The sequence below is a fragment of the Sorex fumeus genome, unplaced genomic scaffold (assembly GCF_029834395.1).
Source record: "Sorex fumeus unplaced genomic scaffold, SorFum_2.1 ptg000081l, whole genome shotgun sequence".
Lineage (NCBI taxonomy): Eukaryota > Metazoa > Chordata > Mammalia > Eulipotyphla > Soricidae > Sorex > Sorex fumeus.
Window position 1 is genome coordinate 6,565,323 of NW_026606138.1, and position 27,641 is coordinate 6,592,963.

The 27,641-nt window shown below is 39.3% G+C and overlaps 1 protein-coding gene across 1 annotated transcript; it reads right to left on the reverse strand.

The window, feature by feature from the left end:
- Window positions 1-6,107: 6,107 nt before the first annotated feature.
- On the reverse strand, window positions 6,108-27,343 carry LOC130038887 (coiled-coil-helix-coiled-coil-helix domain-containing protein 7-like). The gene is made up of 3 exons (XM_056130692.1): window positions 27,300-27,343; window positions 9,227-9,249; window positions 6,108-6,376 (listed from the first exon to the last, which is right to left on the reverse strand). The coding sequence occupies exons 1-3, from the start codon at window positions 27,341-27,343 to the stop codon at window positions 6,108-6,110; spliced, it is 336 nt and encodes a 111-aa protein (XP_055986667.1).
- Window positions 27,344-27,641: the final 298 nt, after the last annotated feature.

Here is a 27,641-nt window from a genome sequence, read left to right on the forward strand (position 1 = left end):
CGTATTCGATATGCCAGACACAGTAACAACAAAGTCTCCAATGGAGACGTTACTGGGCCTGCTCGAGCAAATCGACAAACAACGGGAGGGCCTTTACCTTTACCTTTACCTTTATCAGCTGATAAGAATGTTAAAATTTCATTTTAAGATCGGCAAGGATTGGGGCTGGGGCGATAGTACAGCGGGTAGGGCATTTGCCTTGCATGAGACCGACCATGTTTGATTCCTAGCATCCCATATGTCTCCCGAGCACAGCCAGAAGTAATTTCTGAGTGCATGCGCCAAGAATAACCCCTGTGCATCACCATGTGTGACCCAAAAAAGCAAAAAATAAATAAAATAAAAAAGATGGGCAAATATTAATTCATCGGTCAGTATTTTGTCATACATCCAGAGGGTAACCTCAAAGATAAAGAAACAAATCTTTCTCTTTTTTTTTGTGCTGGGGATTTAATCCAGAGTCAGACACAAGGAAGTCACATGCTCTGACACTGGGCCATATCCCTGGCTTATTTTTGTTTTGAAACTGGGAATATTGTGGCTAATTGAAAATGTTAGTATGCAGAAGAGTCCCATTCCAGACTGATATCTTCCTCACCCATTTCAACAGCTACTGTAACTCTCTTGTTCACTAACTTCCGAGACACCTGAGATTTACTGAGTGCTGCTTCCAACATTCTCTCATCTGATTCTAATGAGTTGTTTTTCTCATTTCATTTATGGCCATATCATTGATTAGTTTCCTTCTAAGAATGTGTATAAAACGGAAGATCAGAAATTAAAGGTGTACTTCTTTATTGTACTCAACTGGCAATTCCAAAAGAAAATCATAAAGGAGTGCTTTCTTGTGCCTCTGTGAACACAAATAGTTACCTCGCAATCATTTTTTAAGGTTCTCAGCTAATTGGTGCAGGGCTTAGAATTACATTAAAACAAAACAGAAATTAGGTCCTAGGAGATAGGAAGGTAGCTCAACAGGCTGGAGTGCTGGTTTGCAGGTGGATCCCTGGCATTGTGTGGTTTCCTGAGAACCACTGGGTACAGCAACCCCCCCAAATAATTAAAGAGAAGAAGCAATGAAAGACAGGATTTCAGTCCCATCACTCTTCCTTTCACCATTTATGGATTCCTCCTCACTTTCCATTTCTGGTTCGGCAGCTACTTCTACAGGGAAGGAGAATGTTAGCAGAAAATAATAGGGTCCTGGAAGTAGTAGAAAATTAATGTTTTTCTCTTTCATCAGTGTTACAAATATCTATAGGGTTTTTTGCTTTTATTTTTACTTTCTAGGAATCCAAATAGGATAACATCAACATTTAGTGAGAATGATGACTTCTCTTTGAGGCACTTAATAAAGGGAAGAGGGGCAAAGAGAAAGAACATTAATTCTCAAGTATTTCCTACGTTTTTAGTAGGGAAGCATTTATTTTTTTCTGTTCCCTACACAAGAAGAGACAAGTGCTTGGTAAATTATGGCGCTAAATTGTGAATTCTAAAATTAACTCATCATTACCTTACTCTGGTTTGAATCTGAGAAATGAATGCCATACAATTTCAGATCTCTGGATTAGTTAAATCAGTCACTGCTTTTTATGGGCTTGAGTGTGGGAAATTTGTGTCTAAATTATCTAGATCTGTGTATTAATAATTTAGTACTGATAAATAATAGCCCATAAATTTATTGGGGGAACTCCCAAACATTTATATCTCCAGTCTCAGTGGCTCAAGAATCAAGTGAAATTTCCATGACTCTGACTCAAAAATTTTGGGGGAGGTTTATAGTCAGGTATTAAGCAGGGTTGTGGACTCATCTGAAGGCTTGGTTGGGAACAACCTGCTTCCAAACTCACACCTACGATGGATGACAGCATTCCAATCTGGCGGCTAAGTTCTTCACTTGCTTTGCTCCCTCTGTTCTCTGCATGGTGATCTTCTCTACACAGGGAAGCTTACAGCATACACATACACATACCCTTGCCAGAATAAATGCTCCGAGAGACTCACAGATTGAAGGAATAAGCACAATAAAACATAGTTATTTCATACCTCAATCTTGGAATGGCACTGCATCCTTTTTGGTTATTTGATTTTTGTTTGTTATGTTCTAGGAGCCAGTCATTGGGTCTAGTTTGCTTTTAAGGGGTATTGGGGAGTGCAATAAATAGCGGGAGGCAGGGCTCATGTGGGACAATCTTAAAAGCATCTTCCCTCTGTTTCAATTCCTTTTGTGTAAGGAGCCTACACTTTTGAAAGCTGTAATTTTTGGTTCTAAGAATATGCTCAGCATCATTCCCTGGACTGTGAGCATCATGAATTGGGACTATTTCTTTTACCTCTATGTTCCAGATATCACCAGAGTCTGGTTTACAGTGAGTATTTAAGTATTTAATACATTCATTCAACAAAGATTTATTGATAACCTACTACGTGTCACACCTTATAGTAATGCTAAGGAAGTGGCAGTGGCTAGGATAAATTATGATTTTCAATATCATTTGGAAGTGACACTCTAGAGGGCAAAACAGATAATTCACAAACAAAAATAAATGGAAAAGATACACAGAGATAAGTAATGTTCCAAACTAGAAAAAATATTTAAAATTTATACTATAATCATCATTTATATGACTCTATTTTATGAAGACCTATGTTTAATTTTGTAGAAAAGGTTGAACATGCTAAGAGAAACAATTTTAAAAAAATGGATAAAAATAAACAGGTTCAGTATCACTGCTTGCCTAAAATCTAGAGATTAAAGCACATTAATTACTGTCTTCAAATAGCTGTTGCCATTGTTATTCATAGGAAAAGCTGTGTTGTTAACAGTTTGGGAAACTGGGACTTCTCACCAACGCTCCGAGAAAGTGAACATTGATTTTTCTTTTCTGCATGGCCCTGTGGCAAGTTGTATCCAAATCCAAAAATAAATGCATAGCTCTTTTGAGTCAGGAAAACTAAAACTAAAGGTTAACAGTGTGGGCTGTAGGGTTTCTTCCCTGGGGTGATAGAGTTGCAGGCTGGTCGGCCTGGGCTGCCTGATGAAGTTATTTGTGAGCTTAGCAGGAGTTAATAGGGCCATCAGGGGATATTATGGAAGTGCTGGAAGCAAAGGTGAGCAGGCAATTTCTTGGGGGCTGGAACCACAGGGTACATTGTAGGGAATGTGGGAGAGGCAGTGAGAGAGAGGTATGATTCCCGGGCTTTTCTCCCGGGCTGCTGCAGAAGGACAAACCATCCCCAAAATTTTTGCATTATAATAACCATAGGTTAATCATGGGATAATCATGGATTTCCAAGCCCTTTGGCCTTTTTTGACTCACGAAGGTGATGTCTAAACTAGCTGGTGGTCTGCTATTCCACACATTAGGCCCTGGTTGCCTCCTTTTTCTTTTATTTTTTTGTTCCAGAATTGGAAACGGAACAAATTCTAAAATCGGGCCATAAACATGTTGGTACATTTTTGTGTGTTAACATTAAACAAATGAGTACTTTAGTACACAACAGCCTGTATATGCAAATACATATGTGTGCCTGAGTCCTTGTGTGTGCTCGTGCGCATGTGCACACACTCACAGACACATACACGCACACGCGCACACACACACACAAAGGTGCTCCTGCCTGTTCCTCAAGATCCTCATTCACACCATCTCTGGGCTAGGCTCTGCCCTCGAACACAAGACTTCTTCATTTTCATATCATGAGTGTCTCTCAGAATAAAACTAAGTTCAAAGCGTTAGTTTTCTTCTTTACCGCCCTGGTTAGTTGCTCCCCAAATTCCTCTTTTCTTTCTTTCTTTCTTTCTTTCTTTCTTTCTTTCTTTCTTTCTTTCTTTCTTTCTTTCTTTCTTTCTTTCTTCCTTCCTTCCTTCCTTCCTTCCTTCCTTCCTTTCCTTCTCTCTTTCCTTCTTTCTCTTTCTTTCTTCCTTTCTTCCTTTTTCTATCCCTCCCTCCCTCCCTCCCTCCCTCCCTCCTTCCCTCCTTTCCTTCCTTCCTTCCTTCCTTCCTTCCTTCCTTCCTTCCTTCCTTCCTTCCTTCCTTCCTTCCTTCCCTCTTTTTTACTTCTTGCTTTATTCCTTCCTCCTTTCCCCTTTATTCCTTCTTGCTCTCTCTCTCTCCTCTCTCTTTCTTTTCTTTCTCTCTCTCACACACACATTCAGAAAGACTCAGCTGGAATCAGAAAGCTAAAAATTCTACCTGAAATCCTTCAAAGGAACAGACTTAGGGAGGATGAGGCTCCTGGTGGCTAGAGTCTCTAATCTTTACTCTTCTGTACCTTAAATAACTCTAAAATCTTTTAGAAGAAAACCGTTCACATATTCTGATATTTCCAGGTATGACCTTTAGAATCATACTTCTGTTCTTAAATTTATTTCTTTGTGTTTTTCTTGATAAATTTAATTGCACCTGGAGTTATCTACATGAGAAGTTTTAGATTTGGTTTAATTTACAATTAACTTCTAAGCAATTATTAACTTAAAAAATATTTTTTGCTTTCTAGTTAATTTTGTGTCAGTTTGATAATTCTACATTTTGGGGGGAATGGATCTATTTCATCTATATTTTTAACTTTTGTGGCATTATTTTTTATAATAGCTATATGACTTTTTCAATAACTTCAGTTTCTTTAGTCAACTTTTTCTATTTTATTTGCCATTGTCTTGCTCTCTTGCTTTCATTTCCCTGTTCATTTTTCTGTCTATTTGACATATCAATGTCAAACCATCAGGTTAGGTCATTTTTTAGGCACTTATTTTCCACTAGAAACTACATTTTATTTTAGGTAGGCCTCTGAGTATTCATGAATTACTACTTGAATTGCATCTACAAGTTTAATGCAATATTTTGTTAGCATTTTGTTCAAAATATTTTCTGAGTTTCAGTATAATTTATCCATTGACTCATAAAGAATTTATTTATAATGCATATTTTAAGCTCCAAATATGTATAGGCTTGACATTTTATCTTTTCATTAATTTGGGCGAATAATTTTATTGTGGTCAGGAAGTAATTTTATTTGAGTTTAGTCTTCCAATGCTGTTGGTTTCATTCCCCATACAGCTGGTTCAGTGTTTGGATGCTGGAACCTGGTGGTTCCCTGCTCAGTGCGTAGTGCTGGTAGTGCTCAGTGGCCACCAAAGCCACATCCACCATAACTTGGGGGTGGAACGCAGTACTGTGGATTGAAGCTGGAGCTTTGTGTGCACAAAGACATAGCCCCTGATCACTGATCTTGTTCCCTGGCCCCTTAGGCATTCTTAAAAGAAATGTTTTGCAGTTGTTTATAAATGCTGTTCTAAGTTGTCTGTATGTTTAACTTTTCCAAAAGATTAAGTTTCTAATCATGTTTTATAATTATCTGTATTTTACTATTTTTTGTTTGTTTCATATGCATTTGTTTTTTGGGAAAATGTGTTGTTCCTCTGCAGAAAATTTGTCTCTCCCTGATTGTTTTCAGCTTTCTGCCATTTTACCATACAGATTTGGATTTAATTTTATATATCCCCTTGTGTTCATTGGATTTTTTTATTATGAATTTCACTCTTCAAATAATTCTGTTCAATTCTAAGTCATTTTCTATAAGTTGCTTTTGCCTTATTTCTAGTTTCTCTCTTCCACATGAAAATAATTTTAACCTTCTAGACATTCTATGCTTTGTTTTTTATTTTTTACTTATTAGCCTATGATTTCCATTTGGGGATCTTTTATGCTTCCATCTCTATATAATTTCTTCTAATCTATACTAGCTTCAGTTATTTTATTTTGCTTTTAAAATTTTCCACTCAATATAATTTTTGTTGAATATTTTTGCTCTAGAATTTATTTTATTATTTTATTTAAAATTCATAATTTCTACCCCCATTTTAATGTCAATTATTTATATCTTTAGTACAACACTTTTTTTTCTAATAATGTATGCCTGAAAATTCCAATATCTGAAGTACTTGAGTATGTTTCTGTTGTAGGATATATATCTATATCTATATCTATATCTATATCTATATCTATACCATTTTAATGCAAACAATCAATAAGGCATTTTCCCCTGACATTTTCCCCTGACTCCCAAAATTTCATCTTTGTTGGCAGCTGTCAGCATATACGGCTTCACTCCATTTTGTCTCTTTGGGCCATGATAGAATTCCAAAATTTTCGGCAGTTTTTGTACCTCATGAAGTAAGTGGAGCACCTTTCCTTGTCATAGTTGTTTTCATTCATGCGTCTGGTAGAAGCGTCAGATTCTGACAAGCAAGGATTTATGTCAGGGTCCCTCAGTCTCCGCGCCACCAAGGGTATCCCGAATCCTCTTCTCCATGCAGGAAGAACTCGGGAGGCCGCTCTCACCTGCACCCAGACCGTGTCCAGTTCCAAACACACTGTAAGTTATTTTCCTTTGAATATTACTTTTAGTCTTTTTTTTCTATCAATGTTCCTTCCCTTGTATTAAAAAAAATTATTTGTAGAAACAATTTGAGCCATAAAGTGAAGTTGCCTTCTTTTAAAAAAGACTTGTATTTGCTTCAAGCAGTACATTTTCTGATCCTTTATTTTTGCCTGTAGTGGAAATACCAATTTTGATTGCTTTATGTTTAAGTTGTTACCCTTTGCGGGGAGAGAACATTATCACTGTCTGTTTTGAAACCATTTACAAACTCACCACTTATTAAGTCAATATTTATTAAGCATTTGTGATAGATATAACCAGAGGCACTCAATATTGAAGGTACACATGGCAGAAACATTTCTTTATGGTGCTTCAGAACTAAGATAAAATAACATTTTTTTTCCAGAATGTTTCCAAATGAATTCACTAAAAATTGACATAAGAATAACCTTCGTAATAAGAGTCTGTAAGCTAAGAGTGGAAACCAATACTTGCTGATTTCCTGATAGAGAGAAAGAGAACTTACTTATACAACAGTATGTAGCTCACCAGGCATTGAAGAATCTGGGAATAAGCTGTAAAATCTAGGAATAGAATAGAATAGAATAGTTGTTTTCCCACAAGAGAAAGAATTCTGAAAGCCTTCACAGCACAGTATCCCTGCAAATGCCCCAAGCACATACTTTCATTTAGTACTTCTGTCAGGTTCTCCCATGCTTTGATTCTAACGTTTGACTGTCCAATTGACTAAACCTGGGGTGTGTGGCTGCCTTAGCCAAAAAATAAACTAGGAAGGAAGAACCTGGCATTTTCTTGTAGGCTTTGTATTTCCCATACTGGTTCTGTTTCCCAACAAGACTCACAAGATAAGGATCTTCCTAAATGTGGTAAAGTAGTGAAGTTGATACACCACCAGAAATAAAAGAAAATGCCTATTTATCATTTGTTGAAAGTGAACTCTCTTAGTAATTTTGTGCTTAGTAATTTTGTATAATTTTTTATAACAAACTTAATCCCGTATGACAGAGGAGGAAGTTCTGTAACATAGGATTAAGAGAGATCCTTTGGTCCCATATGCAGGATACTTTTTTCCCCTTTTTAAAAAAAGTTTTTATTAGTGAAACACCATGAGGTACAGTTGTAGACTTACAAATTTTTGTGCTTGGGTTTCGATTATACAATGATCAAATGGATCAAAAACCCATCCCTCCACCAGTGCCCATTTTCCACCACTATGGATCCCAGTATCCCTCCCACCCCCATCCCCCATCCCACCCTGCCTCTGTGGCAGGGCATTCCCTTTTGTTCTCTCTCTCCTTTTGGGTGTTGTGGTCTGCAAAAGAGGCATTGAGTGGCAATCATGTTCAGTCCATAGTCTACTTTCAACATGCATCTCCCATCTTGGGAGGATCCTCCAAACACCCTTTATTTGGTGCTCCCTTCTCTATCTGAGCTGCCCTTTCCCCTAGAATGCCCGGCTGGCCTCTAAGCCATGGAGCAATCCTCCTGGTAATGATCAAGGCTATTCTTGGGTATTAATCTTCTATTTTGTTACTTTATGTCCCCCAGATGAATGCAATCTTTTTATGTCTATCCCTCTCTTTCTGACTCATTTCACTTAGCATGAAACTTTCCATGTAGTACCACTTGTATGTAAATTTCATGACTTCATCTTTTCTAACAGCTACGTAGTACTCCATTGTGTAGATGTACCAAAGTTTCTTTAACCAGTCATCTCTTCTTGGGCACTCAATTTTTTTCCAGATTCTGGCTATTGTAAAGAGTGCTGCAATGAACAAACAAGTGCAGATGTCACTTTGACTATACTTTTTTGCCTCTCTGGGATATATTCCCAGGAGTGGTATTGCTGGGTCAAATGGGAGCTCAATTTCTAATTTTTTGAGAATCGTCCATACTGTTTTCCAAAAGGGTGGAACCAGTCAGCATTCCCACCAGCAGTGAAGGAGGGTCCCTTTCTCGCCACATCCATGCCAACACCGATTGCTTTTGTTCATTTAGATGTGGGCCAATCTCTGAGGTGTGAGATGGTATCTCATTGCGGTTTTCATCGTATGCAGGATATTATAGAACTGAGTTTTTATTTTCTATTTTTTTTTAGTATCAGGGTTACATCCAGCAGATTTCTATAGTTAGGGGTCACCCCTGAGATGTCAGTGGATCACATAGTACCCTGGATAGAGGCCAAGTCACCCAAAGCAAAACATGTGCTCATCCCATTGAGCTATCTATCTGGTCCAGAGCTGATATTCTAAAGCATAGCAGTCTTGCTGCAGAGTTCATTTCTAACAAGTCAACAGAAACAGCCTTTTCCTTTGCTAGATTTTAGGTTAGGATTCTTTCTTACCTAGTTAAATGCTATGAGTATCATCATTAATATAAAATCTCATCGTATATGCTATTGAGAGTGATTATTAAGATTCAGGAAGTCTGTTGCCAAGCAATTCATCAATCAACATAATCTACCAGTACTTTCGTTGATGTTGATTATTGGAAATGGATTGCTATATTGTAGGCAACATAAAGACTGCACACATTACTCCTTAATCTTTTAAGAGGTTATCGTCTTGATTTGCTTTATGTAAATTAGCAACTAATTTCCAGAAATGACAATTTAATTCATGACATCATTCCCTCACACTCAGGCACGGGGCTTACCTACTACAACTTCATGGGTATTGGGTAAAGAACATGTGGTTTGGGATAAAAAGAAAGTACAGATATGACATTTAAAGTATATTTTAGTTCCTTATCCAGTTAACCCCTTCTCAAGGAAATCTGTTAAACATTTGCTGAGCCCAAGAATCAGGAAAGGATGACTTACCAGCTAAGATGTAGCTATGAATACTGAAAGGTGAAAAAAAATAAAGTTGTTTTTATCAGTCTGGGACCTCTCAACCAAACTAGATAAAGTATCATAAAAATATGATGGCACAGACACAAAGAAAACCAGGAAAAGGGAACTTTCTGGGGTCTAGGATAAACAAAGATGTAGCATGAGTGTCCAAGTCCTTGAAATGACTTTTCAGTTACATGGATCTGTAAGAGAGCACATCTACATATCAGGAATCTTAGATGGATCCAAGGGAAATAGGAAGAGAAAACTGAAATGAAATGAGAAACATGAAACGTCAAAGGAAACCGTCATGTTGGTGAAAAGAGAAACAAAAGCAATAGTATTCTCATGCATCGAAACATATGAAAATATCTGACAGGCTAGAGAAATAGTACAGGAATAAGGTGCTTGCAGTGCATGTGACTGACCTGGGTTCAATCCCTAGCACATTACACAGTCCCCTGAGCACTGCCAGGAGCTATCCCTGAATATAGTGTTTTAAGCACCGTTGAATGTTGCTCAAGTCTTCAGTCCTCCCAGAAAAAGAAAAAAAAAACATTTGAAACATCATTAGTATAACACACGCTTTTATTTTATTGCTATTTGAATATACATAATTATAAATTTTTAACAGAACGTATGAGCAGAATTGAGCTTATTGCCATTGGAACATTGATTTAGATACTTCTCACTTTTGAGGGTGTATAGTTTCTTTTAATTGTTGCTCTAAGAATAATTTTTCATCTAGTTTCCCTAAGAAGGTAATTTTGCTTCTCTGTACTTTTATAAGGCTTCAGGTTTTGTTCCAGAGTATTAAAAAAAAAAAAAAGACCCTGCCAAATAGAGTCACCGCCACATAACCTTGTAAGAAAAGAATGTCTCTGAGAACAGAATTCACCATGTAACTATTTTTGCCCAAAGAAACCCTCTTAAATGTATATTGTGCAAGAACTTTTCTGGGCTCTGCTTCAAACTAAATTGGCCTAGATTTTCATACTGTGTGCTGACAAGTGTTTAAAGCTAGATGATAAATCAGAAGTTGTATCCCTGGAGAAGCTATCAGAGCAACAAAGACACTCTCTCCCACCCCACCTCAGAACAAGCATTTTCCAAATATGTCTTGCTATGAATAGAAATCACCTATTGAAATTGAAGTCAGTCACATAAAAACCATTCCACTCTCTTTGACATTCACTTTTCTGTGTTCCAACCTGTGTGACATAAAAGACAACCAGACAACTCCAGGGCCTTTTCAGAATCAGGGTGGATTCTGTCTTTTCCAGATAATCCCAGCATCCTCTACCATATCAATATACTTAGCTCCACATCTCCTGATAAACAATGGCAACTCTAGCCATAAATTTTCACACTGTTCACATTTATACTTCCTGTCACTGGGTTACAATGAGCAGGGACGAAAAAGAATAATTCCCAATATAATCCCTCAGAGACTTTCTAGGGTCTAACTACATCCATCGTTAGTATGACAGGAGTCCAGCAAACCCAATGAGGAAGATATGTAGAAAGAAGACCAAGTTCAATGAGCAAAGAAAGTACCATGGAAAGCTCAACCAACACCAACCAGCTCTGTAATCCTTTAGTGATACCATGGTGAGAATGTTTAATGAGCTCAAAATGATGATGGCACAGGTAATCAACAAAAATTATGAGAACAGAAATGAGAAAACTATGATCAGAAATGACAAAAATGAAGACTATGGTAGGTTATATTAAAAAAATAACTCGGGGGCCAGAGCGATAATACAGTGGGTAGGGCATTTTCCTTGCACATGGCTGACCTGGGTTCAATCTCTGGCATCTCATATGGGCCCTCGATCACTGCCAAGAGTAATTCCTGAGTGCAGAACCAGGAGCAAACCCTGAGTATCGCCAGGTTTGACCCAAAAAGCAATAAATAAATAAATAACTCAATAGAAGATATGAGTAGCAAAATCAAAGTAGTTAGAAAAAGATAGAAGAGCTGAAAGATAGGGATAAACTTCTAAAAACAAAAGATGAAGAAGTCTGTAAAGAAATAAACACCATACCAGAGAACTGTGTGATATATTCAAGAAAAACAATATAAGAACCAGGTAAGTTCCTGAAGAATAGGAAGATAAATTTGATGAAAAACCTATAGTTAAAAAAATCATTGATAAGAATTTCCTAGAGTGATGAGTTCAGGCACCCATACCTAAAGGGCTTGAAGAGTTCCAGTGAAAACTCCAACTCACATTGGATGTACTCAAAATGAGAAAGACCAAAGGCAGAGACAATACTGTAAGCAACAAGATCAAGAAATAAAGTTTGGGGGCTGGTGTGATAGTACAGTAGGTAGGCTATTTGCTTTGCATGTGGCTGACTGGATTTGATCCCCAGCACTCCCCAAGCACTGTCAGTAATTATTTCTGAGTGGTGGAGCCGGGAGTAATCCCTGAGCATTGCTCTATGTGACCCAAATACCAAAATAAATAAATAAATGAATGAATTTTTATTCAAAGGAAAACTCATAAGATTTACACCAGTTCTATAAAATGAGACTCTAAAAGCCATAAGAGAATGGAGGAATATAATAAAAAAAACTCAATGAAATGAATATATCACCAAACACTATCAGCTAGATATCATTCAGAGAAAATCATCCTACTCCCTTCTTGATGACAAAGCTTATTTAAGAAAAAAGAAACAGAAGTTTCTGTTACTCTTTTCCATGAAATTTCATATAAAAGAACTTTCATTCATGCAAACTGATTGCTAGAGAAGGTGCAAACTCTCTAGTTCACAAAATAGCTGAGCTTCCAATTACACAATTGATTTAACCAAGATATTATATTCAGTTGATTTAATGTTAGCAAATGAAGTATCATATTTCTACTAGATTACAAGTAGCTTATCAACTTTGTACTCTCTGTTTCCACAAGGTACCTAAAACAACATACTTTTTATTATTATTTAATTGCATTGGTAATGACCTTTCATACTAGTAAACCACAAGAGAAATGACTGTACGTCTTCAGAGAGTCACATGTAAAGACAACACAAATCAGCCTGTATAACTTAAAAATTTATATATATACACACACATATATATATATTCACTATTTATAGATTATTAGAATTTTGTGTCAAGCATTCATGACCCAGAAACTTTCCAAAGGTTTGCTTTTCAAGCCCATATTCTCCCTTGAACATGTACCTTGCTTACTTGTCTCTACATCTCTTTGTTTGCTTTATCTAATCTGGAAAAGTCCGTGTTCTCTCTGGAAGATGTATTTACATTTTCTCTCTCCCCCTTACATCTTCTAAGTCAATTTCAATAAAATTTATCTTGTTTCACTAAAAAAAAAATCCTGGAAGCTCTTCTGAGATTGGTTTTCATTTCCCGTTGTCAAAGTTCTATATCATAGCTATTTTTTTTAAAAAAAAAAAAAACAGCAAACTGTTGTCTTAGAAAAAGCACAGGAACATGTGACTAGAAAGGGGGTTTTCTTGGCAATGAAGCTCCTTAAGCAGGGAAAGATGTCCATGAGCACAGAATAGAGAAAAGCTCCAAAGAGAGGGAGTAGGGGTCTGGTTTTATGCCCAACACAAATAGAGTGACATAACAGTTTGTAGATATTCTAGTAATCTTTCAAGAAACTCATTCATATTCATGAAGGAGAATGTTAAACATGTACAATTGAGAAATGAACATTGAATATATGTTGTATGTACCAAAAAATGACAGAGAAGTAAGTGGCATGGTGATTTTAAGAGGTGATGAAGAACAAGAAAGCAAGGATGCTGCCACTATTCAGCCAAGGGTCTGAGTCCTTCTCTGTGCAAAAGTATATTGAGAATTGTGTTTTGGCCCAAATGAGTCACTAGATGCAACTGGACAGCTTCTCCCAGAAAGACGTTGTCACATATAAGCTGCAGTCAATCTGCTTCAGCCTTTCCCAACCCCATAGTGTCTTTCTCAGATTTTTAGGGGGAAAGTAGAAGGGTGAAGCTGCAAAAATCTTCAGCAAAACAAACCGCCAAATCTTTTCTACTCTTCCATTTCCTCTACCATACATTCAACTTGAAATGCTTTATTTTCTGCTCCCAATCCATCAATCTCTCAAGGAGAAAATCCATCTGTGTAATGCAGTTTCATTTCTCATCTTGGTCATTTTAAAAATGAGAATCATCAACTTGAAGGGGGAAAAAAGGATAGTTCAAGGACTGATAACATTAACGGTAATCCTTTTTCCTAAATTAAGTTTGTTTTTGTCTTCCTGTTTATTTCTTTTAAAACTTAAAAAGCAAGATAGAAAATGAAAAGTCTACAATAGTTATTTTTTAGCAATTTTTTTTCTGCAAAGAAGTTCTAAGGGACTGAAGAGGGTAGGTTATTGCCTTACACATGGCTGACCAAGTTCAAACCCTGGCAGCACATTTGATCCTTGGAACACGGCCAGACGTGCTCCCTGAATGCAGAACTGAGAGTAAACTATGAGCAATTCTGGGTGTGGCCCATCTCTCTCCTGAAATGAAAAGTTCTAGTACAAAATATGGATAGTTACAGGAAATATTTTTATATAATGTTTGAACAAGCTCTTTTTAATGATATGTTTTGCTCTTTTAAGTTTCCATCAATTTAATAAGCAAGGAATTGTCAGAGTGAACCTGAAAGCATTTTAAAACACTGCATTCAACTTGTGTGCACATGGGGTGAGGGATGGAGTATAGAAAATTATATTTGGATATGTTTTTGTTTGTTTGGGAGCTGCAAACAGCAATATTCAGGTGCTACTCCCAACTCTGTGCTTATGGGTAATTCCTGCTGGTGCTAAGGATTTGGGTTTCCTGCAAACAAGGCATTTGCTCAGCCCCTTCATTGAATTATTTTATCCAGCATGGAAATATATTTTAAAGCAAATTTTGTTAGACTTTTGACATAAAAAATGGGATAAATTATTTGCTTTTCTTAACTTGCTTGAATTTGAAATTTGCCTCTGCACCTAAGGATCACTACTGTTGGTGCTCAGGGGTATCCTTGACACTGCACCTTGACGATAGCCCATATTAAACTGGGCTTGGCCACATGCAGAGAAAACTATCTCACCAACTATCTCTCCAACTTATACCTGAAACTTTTTTTCTCAATATATCCTTATCAATATAAAGTTGTACCAAATGCTCTATTAGAAAATGATTCTCTAGAAAAAACCTGAGTTCCTGAGAACAAATGACTAGTTAAAGAAACTTTGGTATATCTACACAATGGAATAATATGCAGCTGTTAGAAAAGATGAATCATGAAATTTACATACAAGTGATTCTACATGGAAAGTATCATGCTAAGTGAAATGAGTCAGAAAGAGAGGGACAGACATAGAAAGATTGCATTCACCTGTGGAATATAAAGTAACAGAATAAGAGACTAACACCCAAGAATAGTTGAGACCAGGAGGTTCGCTCCATAACTTGGAGGTCAGCCACACATGCTGGGGAAAAAGGTAGCTCAGATAGAGAAGAGAACACCAAGTAAAGGATGTTTGGAGGACTTGCTTGGGATGCGACATGCGTGCTGAAAGTAGACTATAAACCGAACATGATTTCCACTCAATACCTCTATTTTAAACCACAACACCCAAAAGGAGAAAGAGAACCAAAGAGAATGCCCTGCCACAGAGGCGGGGTGGGATGGGAAGGGCATGGTGGGGTGGTGGGAGATATACTGGGATCATTGGTGGTGGAGAATGGGCACTGGTGGGGGGATGGGTACTCAATCGTTGCATAAGTGAAACCCAAGCACAAAAATTTGTAAGTCTACAACTGTACCTCATGGTATTTCACTAATTAAAAATTAAAAAAAATAAGAAAATGATTCTCTAAAGCATTGTGTGCTATGAAGATCATATTACCATCAACTGCTTTTATGAGTATATATATGATATATATATACATATGAGTATTTATATAATATATATGTATATATATATGGGCTGGAGCGATAGCACAGCGGCAGGGCATTTGCCTTGCACGCAGCCAACATGGCCGACCGGAGTTCGATTCCTCCGCCCCTCTCGGAGAGCCCGGCAAGCTACTGAGAGTATCTTGCCCCCACGGCAAAGCCTGGCAAGCTCCCCGTGACGTATTCGATATGCCAAACACAGTAACAACAAAGTCTCCAATGGAGATGTTACTGGGCCCGCTCGAGCAAATCGATGAACAATGGGAGGACAGTGATATATATATATATATATATATATATATATATATATATATATAATGTTCCTAAAACCTTGGGGTTACATAATTATTATAATGGCAAATAACATTTACTGAGAATTTATTACACATAACATAATGCGTCACATATTTGCATACATGCTTTAATGCAGTAAGTACTTTATATACATTATCCCACATATCCCAATTATATACATTATCCCACATATCCCAATCATACTTGGCCAACCTGGCCAACCAGAGTTTGATGCCTCCGCCTTTGATTCCTCCGCCCCTCTCGGAGAGCCCGGCAAGCTACCAAGAGTATCTAGCCCACAACAGCAAAGCCTGGCAAGCTACCTGTGACATTTTCTATATGCCAAACACAGTAACAACAAGTCTCAAAATGTTACAGGGCTCACTCGAACAAATTGATGAACAACGAGAGGACAGTGACAGTGACAGTCCTCCTAAGATATGCACAAAATAGAAGTTATTGTAATTTGCATTTTACATATGAGGAAATTAAATCATGGTAAGATGTACAATTAAGAGATAGAAGTAAAACTTAAACCTCTGTAGGTTAGTCTTCTATTTTAGAATACTAAACTAACAGTGCAAGTTTTGTTTGACTGCCTATGTTTGGAGCCACATCAGATCGTGCTTGGGGCCCTTCCTATCTCTGGGTTCAGGAGTGATCCATGGTGGTACTTAGGGAATTATATGCAGTTCTGGGGTTCGAATAAGAGTTGGCTTCATTGAATGCAGATGGCAACCTCGTACCATATCTCTGGCCAAACGTGTTGGTTTTAACATGAACGCGTCAGTTGGATTTGAGATTATGCAGCTCCAGAGATAACTAAGCACCAAAAATGAGCCAGTTTTTTTCTTTAATGTTTATTAGGTGGTTTTATTCTTACAATAGTCATAAAAGGAAAGTATTAAGCTGTGCAAATTTTTTCCCTTTAATATTGAATGTTTTGCCAACAGAGAATATTTCACAAGCCACCTCAGATGATTTTGTTCTCATACAATTCTAAACTACAAACTAATGTCTTTCATGTTCCTCTAAAGATTTACATCTTTGAAAAAGTTTCTGAACATTCAAACCGAGTTTTGCTTAAATAAACCTTTTTTCCAACCTACTAAATGTTAACTTGGAGTCAAAGTAAAAATGATACAGAGTAATATGCTTTGAATCTATTTAATTCTACATCCAAATGATGTTGTCTATTTTTCTTAGCTATCTATAAATTATGTATATGGAATTTAATATTATAGCTGGAATCTATTCTTTGCCTAAAGTCATTTCAATATAATAAAATGGCAAAAAAAACCCCACTTCTATGAGCTCAAATTTACAAGCCAGATCTCTAAGGCTTTAAGGAAGTAGTAGTACAGAAACACAAACAAGAATAAACAGCAATGAAATGCTTTGGAAGGACCAGAGCAATAGCACAAGGGACAGGACATTTGCCTTGCATGCAGCTGACCTGGGGTCAATCCCTGGCATTCTGTATGATCACCCAAGTCTGCCAGGAGTGATACCTGGGCACAGAGCCAGGAATAAGCCCTGAGCACTGCTAGGTGTGGCCCAGGAAAATAAAATTCTTTAGATTCTTCAACTTTTCTTTCATGATCCCTTGAACCTCACAATTCAATAAGGATAAATGTGACCATAAACACCTTGGATTCATTTTACATATGATTTTGAATTAAGTTTTGGTCATTATATTCAGAAACCTTTATTTTTGCCATTAATTTTTGGATCTCCACATTCAATTACACCATCTGGGCTTACAACCCACAGTATAAGACACACCAATTTGGATCAGAGTGTGATAAATAATAGTGAATGAGAAATTTCAACAAATTTCTGGATGATAGGAATTAAGTAGAAGCTGTATCATCCCCCATATGAGATATGACAATAAAATATATATAACTATTATGATATCTAATAACAATATATGTATATATCCTTACAAGACATGTTGCATTGAGGAGAAGTCAAAGATTTTCTTTTAGCTGAAAAGCTTGAATAGTCCCAAATTCAAAATTAGAACGATGAAAATATGGCTTGATAAAAATTTCTCTTAAGTCTATATACAGAAACTAAGGTCTACAATAATCATCCTCCATCCCATTTCTATTGACAGATGGCAGCTAGTCCATTAACAGAAGCTAGAAATGAAATGAACGGATAGCACAGCAAGGAGAGACTGATTTAAAGCCTGCTTCTAGAGGCCTGGAAGAGAACCTAAAGGACTATAGTGAATGAGCCAGACTGAACTCAAGCTTCAACACTGCCTGGCTTACTGCCTAAGGTATTATTTGGTGTGACTCTGGTGGCCCTGAGCACTGTTTAAGAGTCACCTGCCCCAAGTGTTTGTTTTTGAATCTTACTGTATGACTTTGGTGAAGGTGATTTTAGCTCTCTGCACCTCTGATTTTTTTTGTGTGTGTGTAAAAGAGAGCGAGACGAGAACAGTGCAGTCTTCTGCCCCCGTGCCTGGCTGTTCCTCGCCGAGGCCCCTTGGAGGGGAACGGGTTGAGCTTTCCTCCCTGCTCCGACCAGGGCTCCAGCAGCCAAAGACCTCCAGAACCAGCCACCACCATGCTGAGACCACTCTCCGCACACATGAAGGTACTGGCAGAGGGACAAAGCCACGCGGGTTCTGGGGCGAGATCTCCAAGCCTACTCGGATTGGAGTCGAGCATCCTCCACCCACATCCTCCAAATTCCAGTAGGTGGGGGTCACACCCACCACCTGGCCCCCTGGCACCGTGTAATCCCATCAACGGCCAAGACTCAGAGACTATAAAATCCAGCTCCCGGAACCGCACGGCCGCATTCACAGCCGCGCGACATCTTATCAGGACATCTTTTTATGACATCTTATTATCTCATTCCTACTTTGGACAAACTTGCAGGCTATCGAATGTAGCCTGCCCACAGGGCAGAGTCTGGCAAACTCCCCGTTGCATACCAAATATGCCAAATACCAGTAACAATGATGGGTCTCATTCTCCAAAAGAGCCTTGAATATAATCTCAGGGCTAGGATGAAAGAGACGTTACTGGGGCCTGCTCGAGGCAATTGATGAATAACAGGATGATGAAATGAAATGAAAATGTAAAAGAGATCATAATCATACTTAAGATAAGAAAATTTCTTTTGAATTGCAAATAAATTTAAGTATGTGATATTCTTAAAACAATGCCTTAAGACAGGACTTCTTAATCTTTTACCACTCATGACCCCCTCTCACCCCCTTTTCACTCAAGAAATGCAACATGGTGAGTATTGTCAGAAAAATCTTGAATTCATTACATGGTTTATTTTGAATAAATTTTTGATCGCTGCATGATCAGACCCATTTTACTATGCCAATTTGTTTTGCAATACACAGATTCAGTTATGCAACCCACAGTTTAAGAAAAAAGACCTAATGATAGGCACATAGCACTCATGAATAAACCACAGGAAAACATATATGTTTATGGTACTAGAATTGGAATTGGTGTTGCCAATTCTAGTACCAATGTAGTGCCATTCTCGTTCTGGAATTTAGGGAACGAGTACCCAACTGCGGACTCCTTGCTCCATTATCCTAAAATGACCCTCTCAGACACCTCCCTCCTCAACTTCATAGAGCTTCTAGTCAGTTTTCTGACTAATGGACAGGGAAAGCATCAGGAAATAGACCTATTAAGGTAATAGAAAAGTAACTCCACCATGCTACTCATCCATTTGCTTTAAATAAAAAGTAAAACCAAAGATTGCTAAGCAGAATTAACTTGCATCAGTATTTATTTTGATACTCCAATTAACTAAGCATCTTTGACTTTATTATAACATTTTAAATAACATTGTACACACTTCAGTTGTACAGTAAAATTAGTTGGTACATGTGTATATTGCCACATGATTTCCACAATCAAGTTACCTGACACATCTTTCATGTCACAGAGTTACATTTAAAGAGTTGCAACATCTTTAAAAAGAAAATTTGCACAGGGAGGTGGTAGGAGATGAAAGGTAAAGGTAAAAGGTAAAGGCCCTCCCGTTGATCGTCGATTTGCTCGAACAGGCCCAGTAACATCTCCATTGGAGACTTTGTTGTTACTGTGTTTGGCATATGGAGTACATCATGGGGAGCTTGCCAGGCTCTGCCCTGTGGGCGAGATACTCTCAGTAGCTTGCCAGGCTCTCCAAGAGGGGCAGAGGAATCGAACTCAGGTTGGCCATGTTGGCTGCGTGCAAGGCAAACGCCCTACCGCTGTGCTATCACTCCAGCCCAGGAGATGAAAGGAACTGAGACAATGGTGGAGGAAAGTGAACACTTTGGTGGAGAGTGCAGTATTGGAACATTGTATGCATGAAATTTTATCATTAACAATATTAGATCAAAGTGGGGCTGGAGCAATAGCACAGCGGGTAGGGCATCTGCCTTGCACGCTGTCGATCCCGGTTTGATTCCTCCGTCCCTCTCAGAGAGCATGGCAAGCTACCGAGAGTATCCCACCCCCATGGAAGATCCTGGAAAGCTACCTGTGGTGTATTCGATATGCCAAAAATAGTATCAACAAGTCTCACTTCATGTTCCTGGAGTGAGCAGATGCCATTGGGCTACACTAGCACACAACAGGGACATGACGCGGACAAATGGAGACGTTATTGGTACCCACTCTAGCAAATCAATGAACAACGGGATGACAGTGCTGACAGTGCTGATAGACAAAGTGCCTAAAATTAATTAAAATTAAAATAGAAAAGTAAGCTCTAGAAAAACAAATTGGTCATACTGATACACCCAAACTGGAGAAAATTCACGGCCAAAAGAGATTGTAATAACAATGACATATGACATCCATATCTGATTATAATTCTCAGGGACATGTGAGGCAATATTATACTTACCCAAAATATGTACAAATGCATATATATGAATGCATGCCATTAAAGAAGAAACCATGAACCACAGAAAAGGTTTATCGGATTAAAAACTATTTATAAAAATACTTAACAACCCCTCAAAGTTAAAAAAAATTAATTACCCCTCAAAATTTCTGAAAAAAAAACCCCAAAACAATCTGTAATAAAAAAGCATAGCACTACATTGGTCCCAGAGAAATAGTACAGTGGATAAGTGCCTTGCACACACAGTCAATCTGGGTTTGGTTCTCAGCCCTGTGTATGGTCCCCTGAGACTGTCAGGAGTAACCCCTGAACAAAGGTCCAGGAGTAAGCCCTAAGAACCACTATGAATGGCCCCAAACAAAACAAAACAAAACAGCTATATCTAGGAGCTGGAGCGATAGCACAGAGGGAAGGGCATTTGCCTTGCACAAGGCCGACCCGGGTTTGATTCCCAGCATCTCATATGGTCCCCTGAGCAACGCCAGGAGTAATTCCTGAGTGCATGAGCCAGGAGTAACCCCTGAGCATTGCTGGGTGTGACCCAAAAAGCAAAAAAAACAAAAAACAAAAAACAAAAAAAAAACAGCTCTATGTTTATGGCAGTACTTAATACAATAGACAACATATGGAAACAATCCAAATTTGTGCATGAAAGATGAATAGATAAACAAGTACAGTATACTGTAGGATGACATTGCTTTGTCCTTTCTCCCATGCCACAAGGAACTCAGATTTATTACAGTGCTCCTGAGGCACTTCCATTACATTGTGTTTATCTGCAAACTCTTCCCTATGCTCTCCTACCCAACCAGTTAATCAGCTTTTCCCCTTAATCAGACTCTGTTAACTTGTAAGGTCAGATTCCTCAGAAATCTATGATTTTATATGTATGAGTGAAATATTGTCTTTCTCCTCTCCTTATGTCTTATGAATAGTTTACTTTAAAGCATTGACCTTTTTGTATAGATATAAGAAGACAGTTAATATTATGCTTTGTAACTTAGGATTTAATTGGCTTTGAATATTATTAACTCCTGGACATCTGCTTTCCTGACTTAATCCTCAGTTTCCCTTAGTCCCTAGCACCCAAAAAGCAGGGTCCCAACGGTACTGAATGGACCCAGAGCAAGCTGTGAGCTACCCTGGCATCGAAACGGGCCAGACCAAAGTGCCACGATTCTTAATTAAAAGTTAAGAGTTTGATCATAGACAAATGCTGTCATGATCCAAAAGTAACAATGAGACTAGAACCCTGCTAGGGAGAGGAAAGACCATCTTGCCTGAGCACTGTAGTCTGAGATTGAGATGGTCCTAGGAGAGCAATTTTATAAGTTTAATGTATTTCTTACTGTGTCTATACAAAATGATTAATATTATGAATGTTTATATGTTTGTTGGACAAGGAGAGGAGTAACACACCCATGGGATTCCACCCTAGGGTGGGTCGACCTGCTAATGAGAATCTGTCCTAGAAGCGGCTTCTCCAAGGGAAAGAACTCTACCCCTATTGATTGTGACTGCACCTATGTGTAAAGCCCCAAACCCTCATGGGTTGGGATATAACTAGACTGTAAGAGTGGGCTGGAGGATCAGGATCCAGAATCCAGAAGGATAAGGAGAAAGGGAATCCAGATCCAGATTCCAGAGCCTGAAGGAGAATGAAGGGGGATCAAGGAGGAAAATGAAGTAACATGGGGAAGGAAGAAGCAGGAGGAGAATCAGAGGAGAATGGAGATGGGAATGGAATAAACTGCAACTGACATCAACCAGCCTAGCCCTTGTTTCCTGCCTTCGCCTTCCCATCGCCATCGACCTCCCCAGGGTGGTGGAAGTGACGTGAGACTACAGAACGTGGGTGGTGGGGAGAGATAGACCACTGCTCTCCTTTTGAGTTTACACAGTATACATGGCCAGTAGAATACAATGCAGTCTTAGAAACAAGATGAAACCATGCCATTTGCTAGAGATGAAATAAAATTATAGGGGGGTCATATTAACACACTGCCATCAATGCTGCGATTTCTTTCTTACTTTAATTAAGCCATAACCAAGTGTGATTCACCAGTGGTATGTGCTGGTGCCTAGGCAAAATAAGTCAGAGGGATCAAGGACAAGCACTTGATGATCTCACTTATCTGTGATCATCTGTGGAATAAAAACAGAGACGCAAAACAAGGGAACGACTGTAATGAGCAATGGAAAAACTCTTGGTCCTGGATTCCAAAGGTCCTCTACTAGCAAACAGTAGGGGAGAAAGGGAAGTTATTGAAGATCAGACCAGGGATGGCATAGCAACAGTGGGAGGGAGGCATGGGCACTTTGGTGGTAGTGGGGTTCAGTAACCATCAATACTGTAAAACTTGAATAGTATTGTAATCATATTATCTAAACTATTAAAAAAGAAAATTAATGCTAAAAGTTAAAATCAAGTTTTCTAGGATATGACATGATGATGACTGAATGGAAAGCTAGAAGTGGGGGCAGGGAGACCTTTATGAGGCAAATTATTTTGTACTCATTCTTTGTTTTTCTTCTTTTGGGGGGAGGGCTTTGGATTTTGGACCACACCTGACTGTGCTCAGGTCTTGCTCCTAACTAAGTGCTCCTGGATCACTGCTTGTGGGGTTTGAAGGATCATATGTGGTACAAGATAAGCAGCTTAGAAAGTAAACTATAGACCGAAAATGACAGCCACTCAACACCTCTACTGCAAATCACAACACCCAAAAGGGAAGAGAGAAAGAAAAAAGAGGCGGGTTGAGGGGATAGGAGGGATGCTGGGACCATTGGTGGTGGAAAATGGGCACTGGTGGAGGGATGGATACTCGATCATTGTATGACTGAAATGCAAACACGGACGTTTGTAAATCTGTAACTGTACTTCACAGTGATTCACTAATAAATAAATAATTATTTTAAAAATCAAATAAAATAGTGATTTTAGTTGTGGGTATGACATACTGTGGTGGTGTACCTTGCATGTGTGAGACCCTTGGCTCTCTCCTGGCACCAGAAGGGAAAGGGGTGGGTGGAAGCAAAAAACAAACAAAGACAAGCAGTTTACCTGCTGTAGCACCTCTCTAGCCACTAGAAAATTAATTATTAAGGGTCTCACATAAAACTATTTGGTTCTAGGGGGAAACATGCTGCATAAAATGAATGGTACATATGTTACCAAGGATTAGACTGAGAATCATGTCCCATAGCCGAGAATGATTTAATGATTCCAATTGAAATTGTCTGTGGACGTGGGGGAGGGAGATAAAATCCACAGTGCTCACACGGTTAGGAAACTCAAGATGCTCAGGCCTAGTCTGCAACAGTAATTACATGAAGAATAAAGTAACCAGATTGAAATCAGCAACAGTGAGAGTGAAGGACAATGCAGTGAAGCCTTCCAAGTACCATTCACATGCAATTTTGAGATTTATAATAAATATAAAGATTGGTTACCCAGATGATCAATGTTCGTATTTCTTCTATAAAGTTGGTCTTCTGCACCCACAGTTCCTGGATCACAGGTCTCCAAACCCTTGGCGTTGCCTAAGTGTTGAGTGTGATAAAGGTGTCTCTTGTTATGTTAATGAGGTGACTTTTTGCAGCCACCTAGGAATGGGGGCTGGTTTGTAGGAAAACATGTCAAGTGTTGACAGGGTTGGAGCCTTCAGTTCCCCACCCCCAACTTCTGGGGGGAGGGGGGAAAATGGAGGCTAATTAATCCTCAGTGGCCAAGGAAACTGTTGAGAGAGGGCTGGAGACAGGATCAGACTCTTGCCTTGTATGTGGCCAATGATGTTTTCATCTGACACCATATATAATCTCTCAAGCACTACTAGGGGTCACTCTTGAGCAGGAATAGCCCTTGAGCACCATTGGTATTAACCAATACCACCTCCCCGAAACCCCCACCCCCACTCCCCGCCAAACACACCCAAAAAGTTGTTGAGAGAGTTTCTGGGTTGATAAAAAAAAATGTAGATATTCAGGAAAAATGGTGTGCCTGGAGATATCATGGAATCTCCACCTGTTTTCTTGGTATCTCTTTCATCTGGCTGCTCCCGGCTTAGGTAAAGGTAAAGGTAAAGGCCCTCCCGTTGATCGTCGATTTGCTCGAGCGGGCCCAGTAACGTCTCCATTGGAAACTTTGTTGTTACTGTGTTTGGCATATCAAATACTCTCAGTAGCTTGCCGGGCTCTCCGAGAGGGGCGGAGGAATCGAACTCGGGTCGGCCATGTTGGCCGCTTGTAAGGCGAATGCCCTACCGCTGTGCTATCACTCCAGCCCCCATTAAGCTTTTGCAATTAATCAGTGACCTAGTGAGTAAATGGATTTCTTGACTTCTATAAGCTTCTCCCGAAAATCAACTAACCCAGAGGAAGAAGTCATGGAAACCTGTAACCTGTAGCCAGTGGGTTAGAAGTACAACTAACAGTCTGAGTTTGAGACCAGAGTGGAGGAGACTTTGAGACGCTGGGCTCTTCCCATGTGGAATCTGACATCTCTGGGGCTAGGAGGGGTCAGCACTGAGATGAAGTGTGAGAACTCTATTGCTAACATCTGATAATTGCTTATGGTGTGCAGACGCGCAAAATTCACACTAGAACCAGGCGTGGGGTTCTTCTACGCCATGCATGCTCTATCTTTGTAATAGATGGAGCTGAGTGTCTGACTTTTGTTTCTTAAGCCACACACATTGAGACTCCATGGCAAAATGTAATAGTGATAACAAAATGCTTCTTCTGTTCTGGCTCTCTTCAGTCACCTTTAAATTCCTCCCAAGTATTTTAGGATTTCCCAGGGTGACCCACCAGTCCCTTTAGCTCTGAGAAGTAGCTATTATCCTTTCTACCTCTCCAGCACATGTCCCTTTGGGGAAGCCTGTTCCTGTCAAGGCCAAGGTCAGCAGGAGGGGCTCCCATTGATCATTGTTCAAGTAAGGCTGCCTTGCAGAGCACTTAATTGCACAGGCTATAGCAATGTGAATGTGAATGTGAATCCAATGTGAATGTGAATGTAAATCCAATGCCTTTTATCTTAAATACACAAATTTATCCATTTAAAAAATTTATTTTGGCACAGTGATTTATAAATCTGGCACTAACAGAATTTGGAGCTCTTGATGATTCAATTGCAAACCCACCACCAATGCCCAGTGTCCTCTCACCAATAACCCAAGTTTTCATCTTTCTCCCTACTGTGCCTTATTGTTTAAAATATTCTTAACTGTAGTTTGGGTCATCTGCTTGCAATTGTATTGACTCCCTTTGTTTGTTGCTTTGCTTTGGGATCACACCTAGCTGTGCTCAAGTCTTACTCCTAGCTCTGCATTTGGGGATCAGTCCTGGCAGGGTTCAGAGGACCATATGTGGCTTCAGGGATCGAACATTCTGTGATGTTCAAGCATCAGGATAGTTTGCTCCCCCGCCATCTCCCAAATCGTTATGCATAGCCATGGACCTATAGCCAATTCTAGTGTCTTTTTTTCCGTTCCAACAAGTTGTTCATCGAGGTAAGTGTCTGGACTCTTGTTTACTTCTCAAACTCTGTGAATAAAAGCAGCCTTCTTGGTTATGAAGATGAGCTGATGCCACCATGTCCCCTGGGTCTTGAGAGGCAATTTTGGGGACACATGTGACTGCTGGCATGTCACTAGAAGCTCTCATGTCCAAATGACTCATTCCTATCTGCAACTGCAGATGTGTGCCTGGAACTTGGGAGACCTGGACCCTTCTCTCTAGAACCTTGAACCTAGGGAACCAGGTAGGGAAGCTGCTAAGGCTGGAGCCAGAGGGCTGGCCTCAGGCTACTTGGGGTGGCACCACAGTTAGACACTCCTGCTGCTCTCCTCTGAGGGTGTCAATCAAAGTTGCTTCATGTTTTTTAAAAAAGTGGAGCATAAAGCTGGGGGATAATATAGCAGTTAGTGTGCATACTAATATTTGCCAGACCGCAGTTCAACCACTGGCGCCACATGATCTTCTGAGTACATCTAGAGGTCCCCTAGCAATCACCAGGTTGGGCCCAGACCAGGTAATCTCTGGTCCTTCAGGGACTGAGCAACAGCATATCTTCAGCGCACTGCATTGAACTTTCTGGCTAAACTGGACCAGAATTTCCAGCGTTCTAGAGCCTTCCCAAAAGTAGATTCTTCTGTCCGTCTTGGATGATGTAGACTCCTGTTTGATGATATTCGTATCTTTATCTAGTGCCCCCTTATTCTTCTCTGGGACAAGCATTATTGGCTTTGGAGCAGAGAAAGAGAACTCGTTGCTTATATATTATGTTCTCTCTTGACCTGGAGAATCTCGAAGACTTATTGCTTTCAACATCTCAGCTTTGACATCCCTAAGATAAAACAAAGATAAAAGACCAAGGCAGAAAAGGGCAAAGAAATGCAAGGACACACACACACACACACACACACACACACACACACACACACACACACACACAAGCTTGCAAAGACTTTACATCTATCATAATCTTTATAATCTATAGAATAGCTCTAGTAACATTTTTGGAACACTTACTAGCTGCCAAACATTCTCTAAGTCAGTGTTTCTCAACATTTTTCTGACCTAGCTCCTTTCAACCTTAATTTTTTTTTTTCCTGTGAGCCCTCTGTCCCACAGGTTGGCTCCCTAGTCTTGTGCTGGTTTTGTGATTTTCACTTGTGACCTCTTTGGAATATCCTAGGGGTCCAAAGAGGGCCATATGGACCAGATTGAGAAATGCTGCTCTAAGCCACTTCATGCATATTAATCCATTTAATCACCATAACAACCTAGAAGGCAGGCCGGATTTTATTCCTACTTTCTAGCTGAACAAAGGAGCCTTGTGCAAATGAATGTAATCTATGCCAGGTGAGTGAGGAAATCCATAGGAAAGGTGGAAACCCAGGGCGGCTAACGTGTCCAGAGCCTGCACTTCTGACTTACCACTCCCAGGATGTCGTCAGGCAGCTGCTGTGCTTCTCTTCCATCCTCTGATTAATACCATGGGCAAAGGTCTCAGGGTTGAGTCAGAGACAGTTTGAGCAGCCTGTGAATCCGTAGCTTCTGTAAATCCTTGTTATTCTTTTTGGAAATTTAATTTTAAAAAATATTTTAGGCCGCCCAAGCAGTTCTCAGGGGACCAGGGGCCATTGCAGTGCTAGTGCATTCATTATTCTTGATTCTTTTTTGCTGTGGTTGGAGTTATCTAGACTGTGTGAATTGCTCTTAAAGGACAAGTCACTATTGCCCTGAAGGTCGGCCAGAGCTTCCAACTTCTCCATCAGG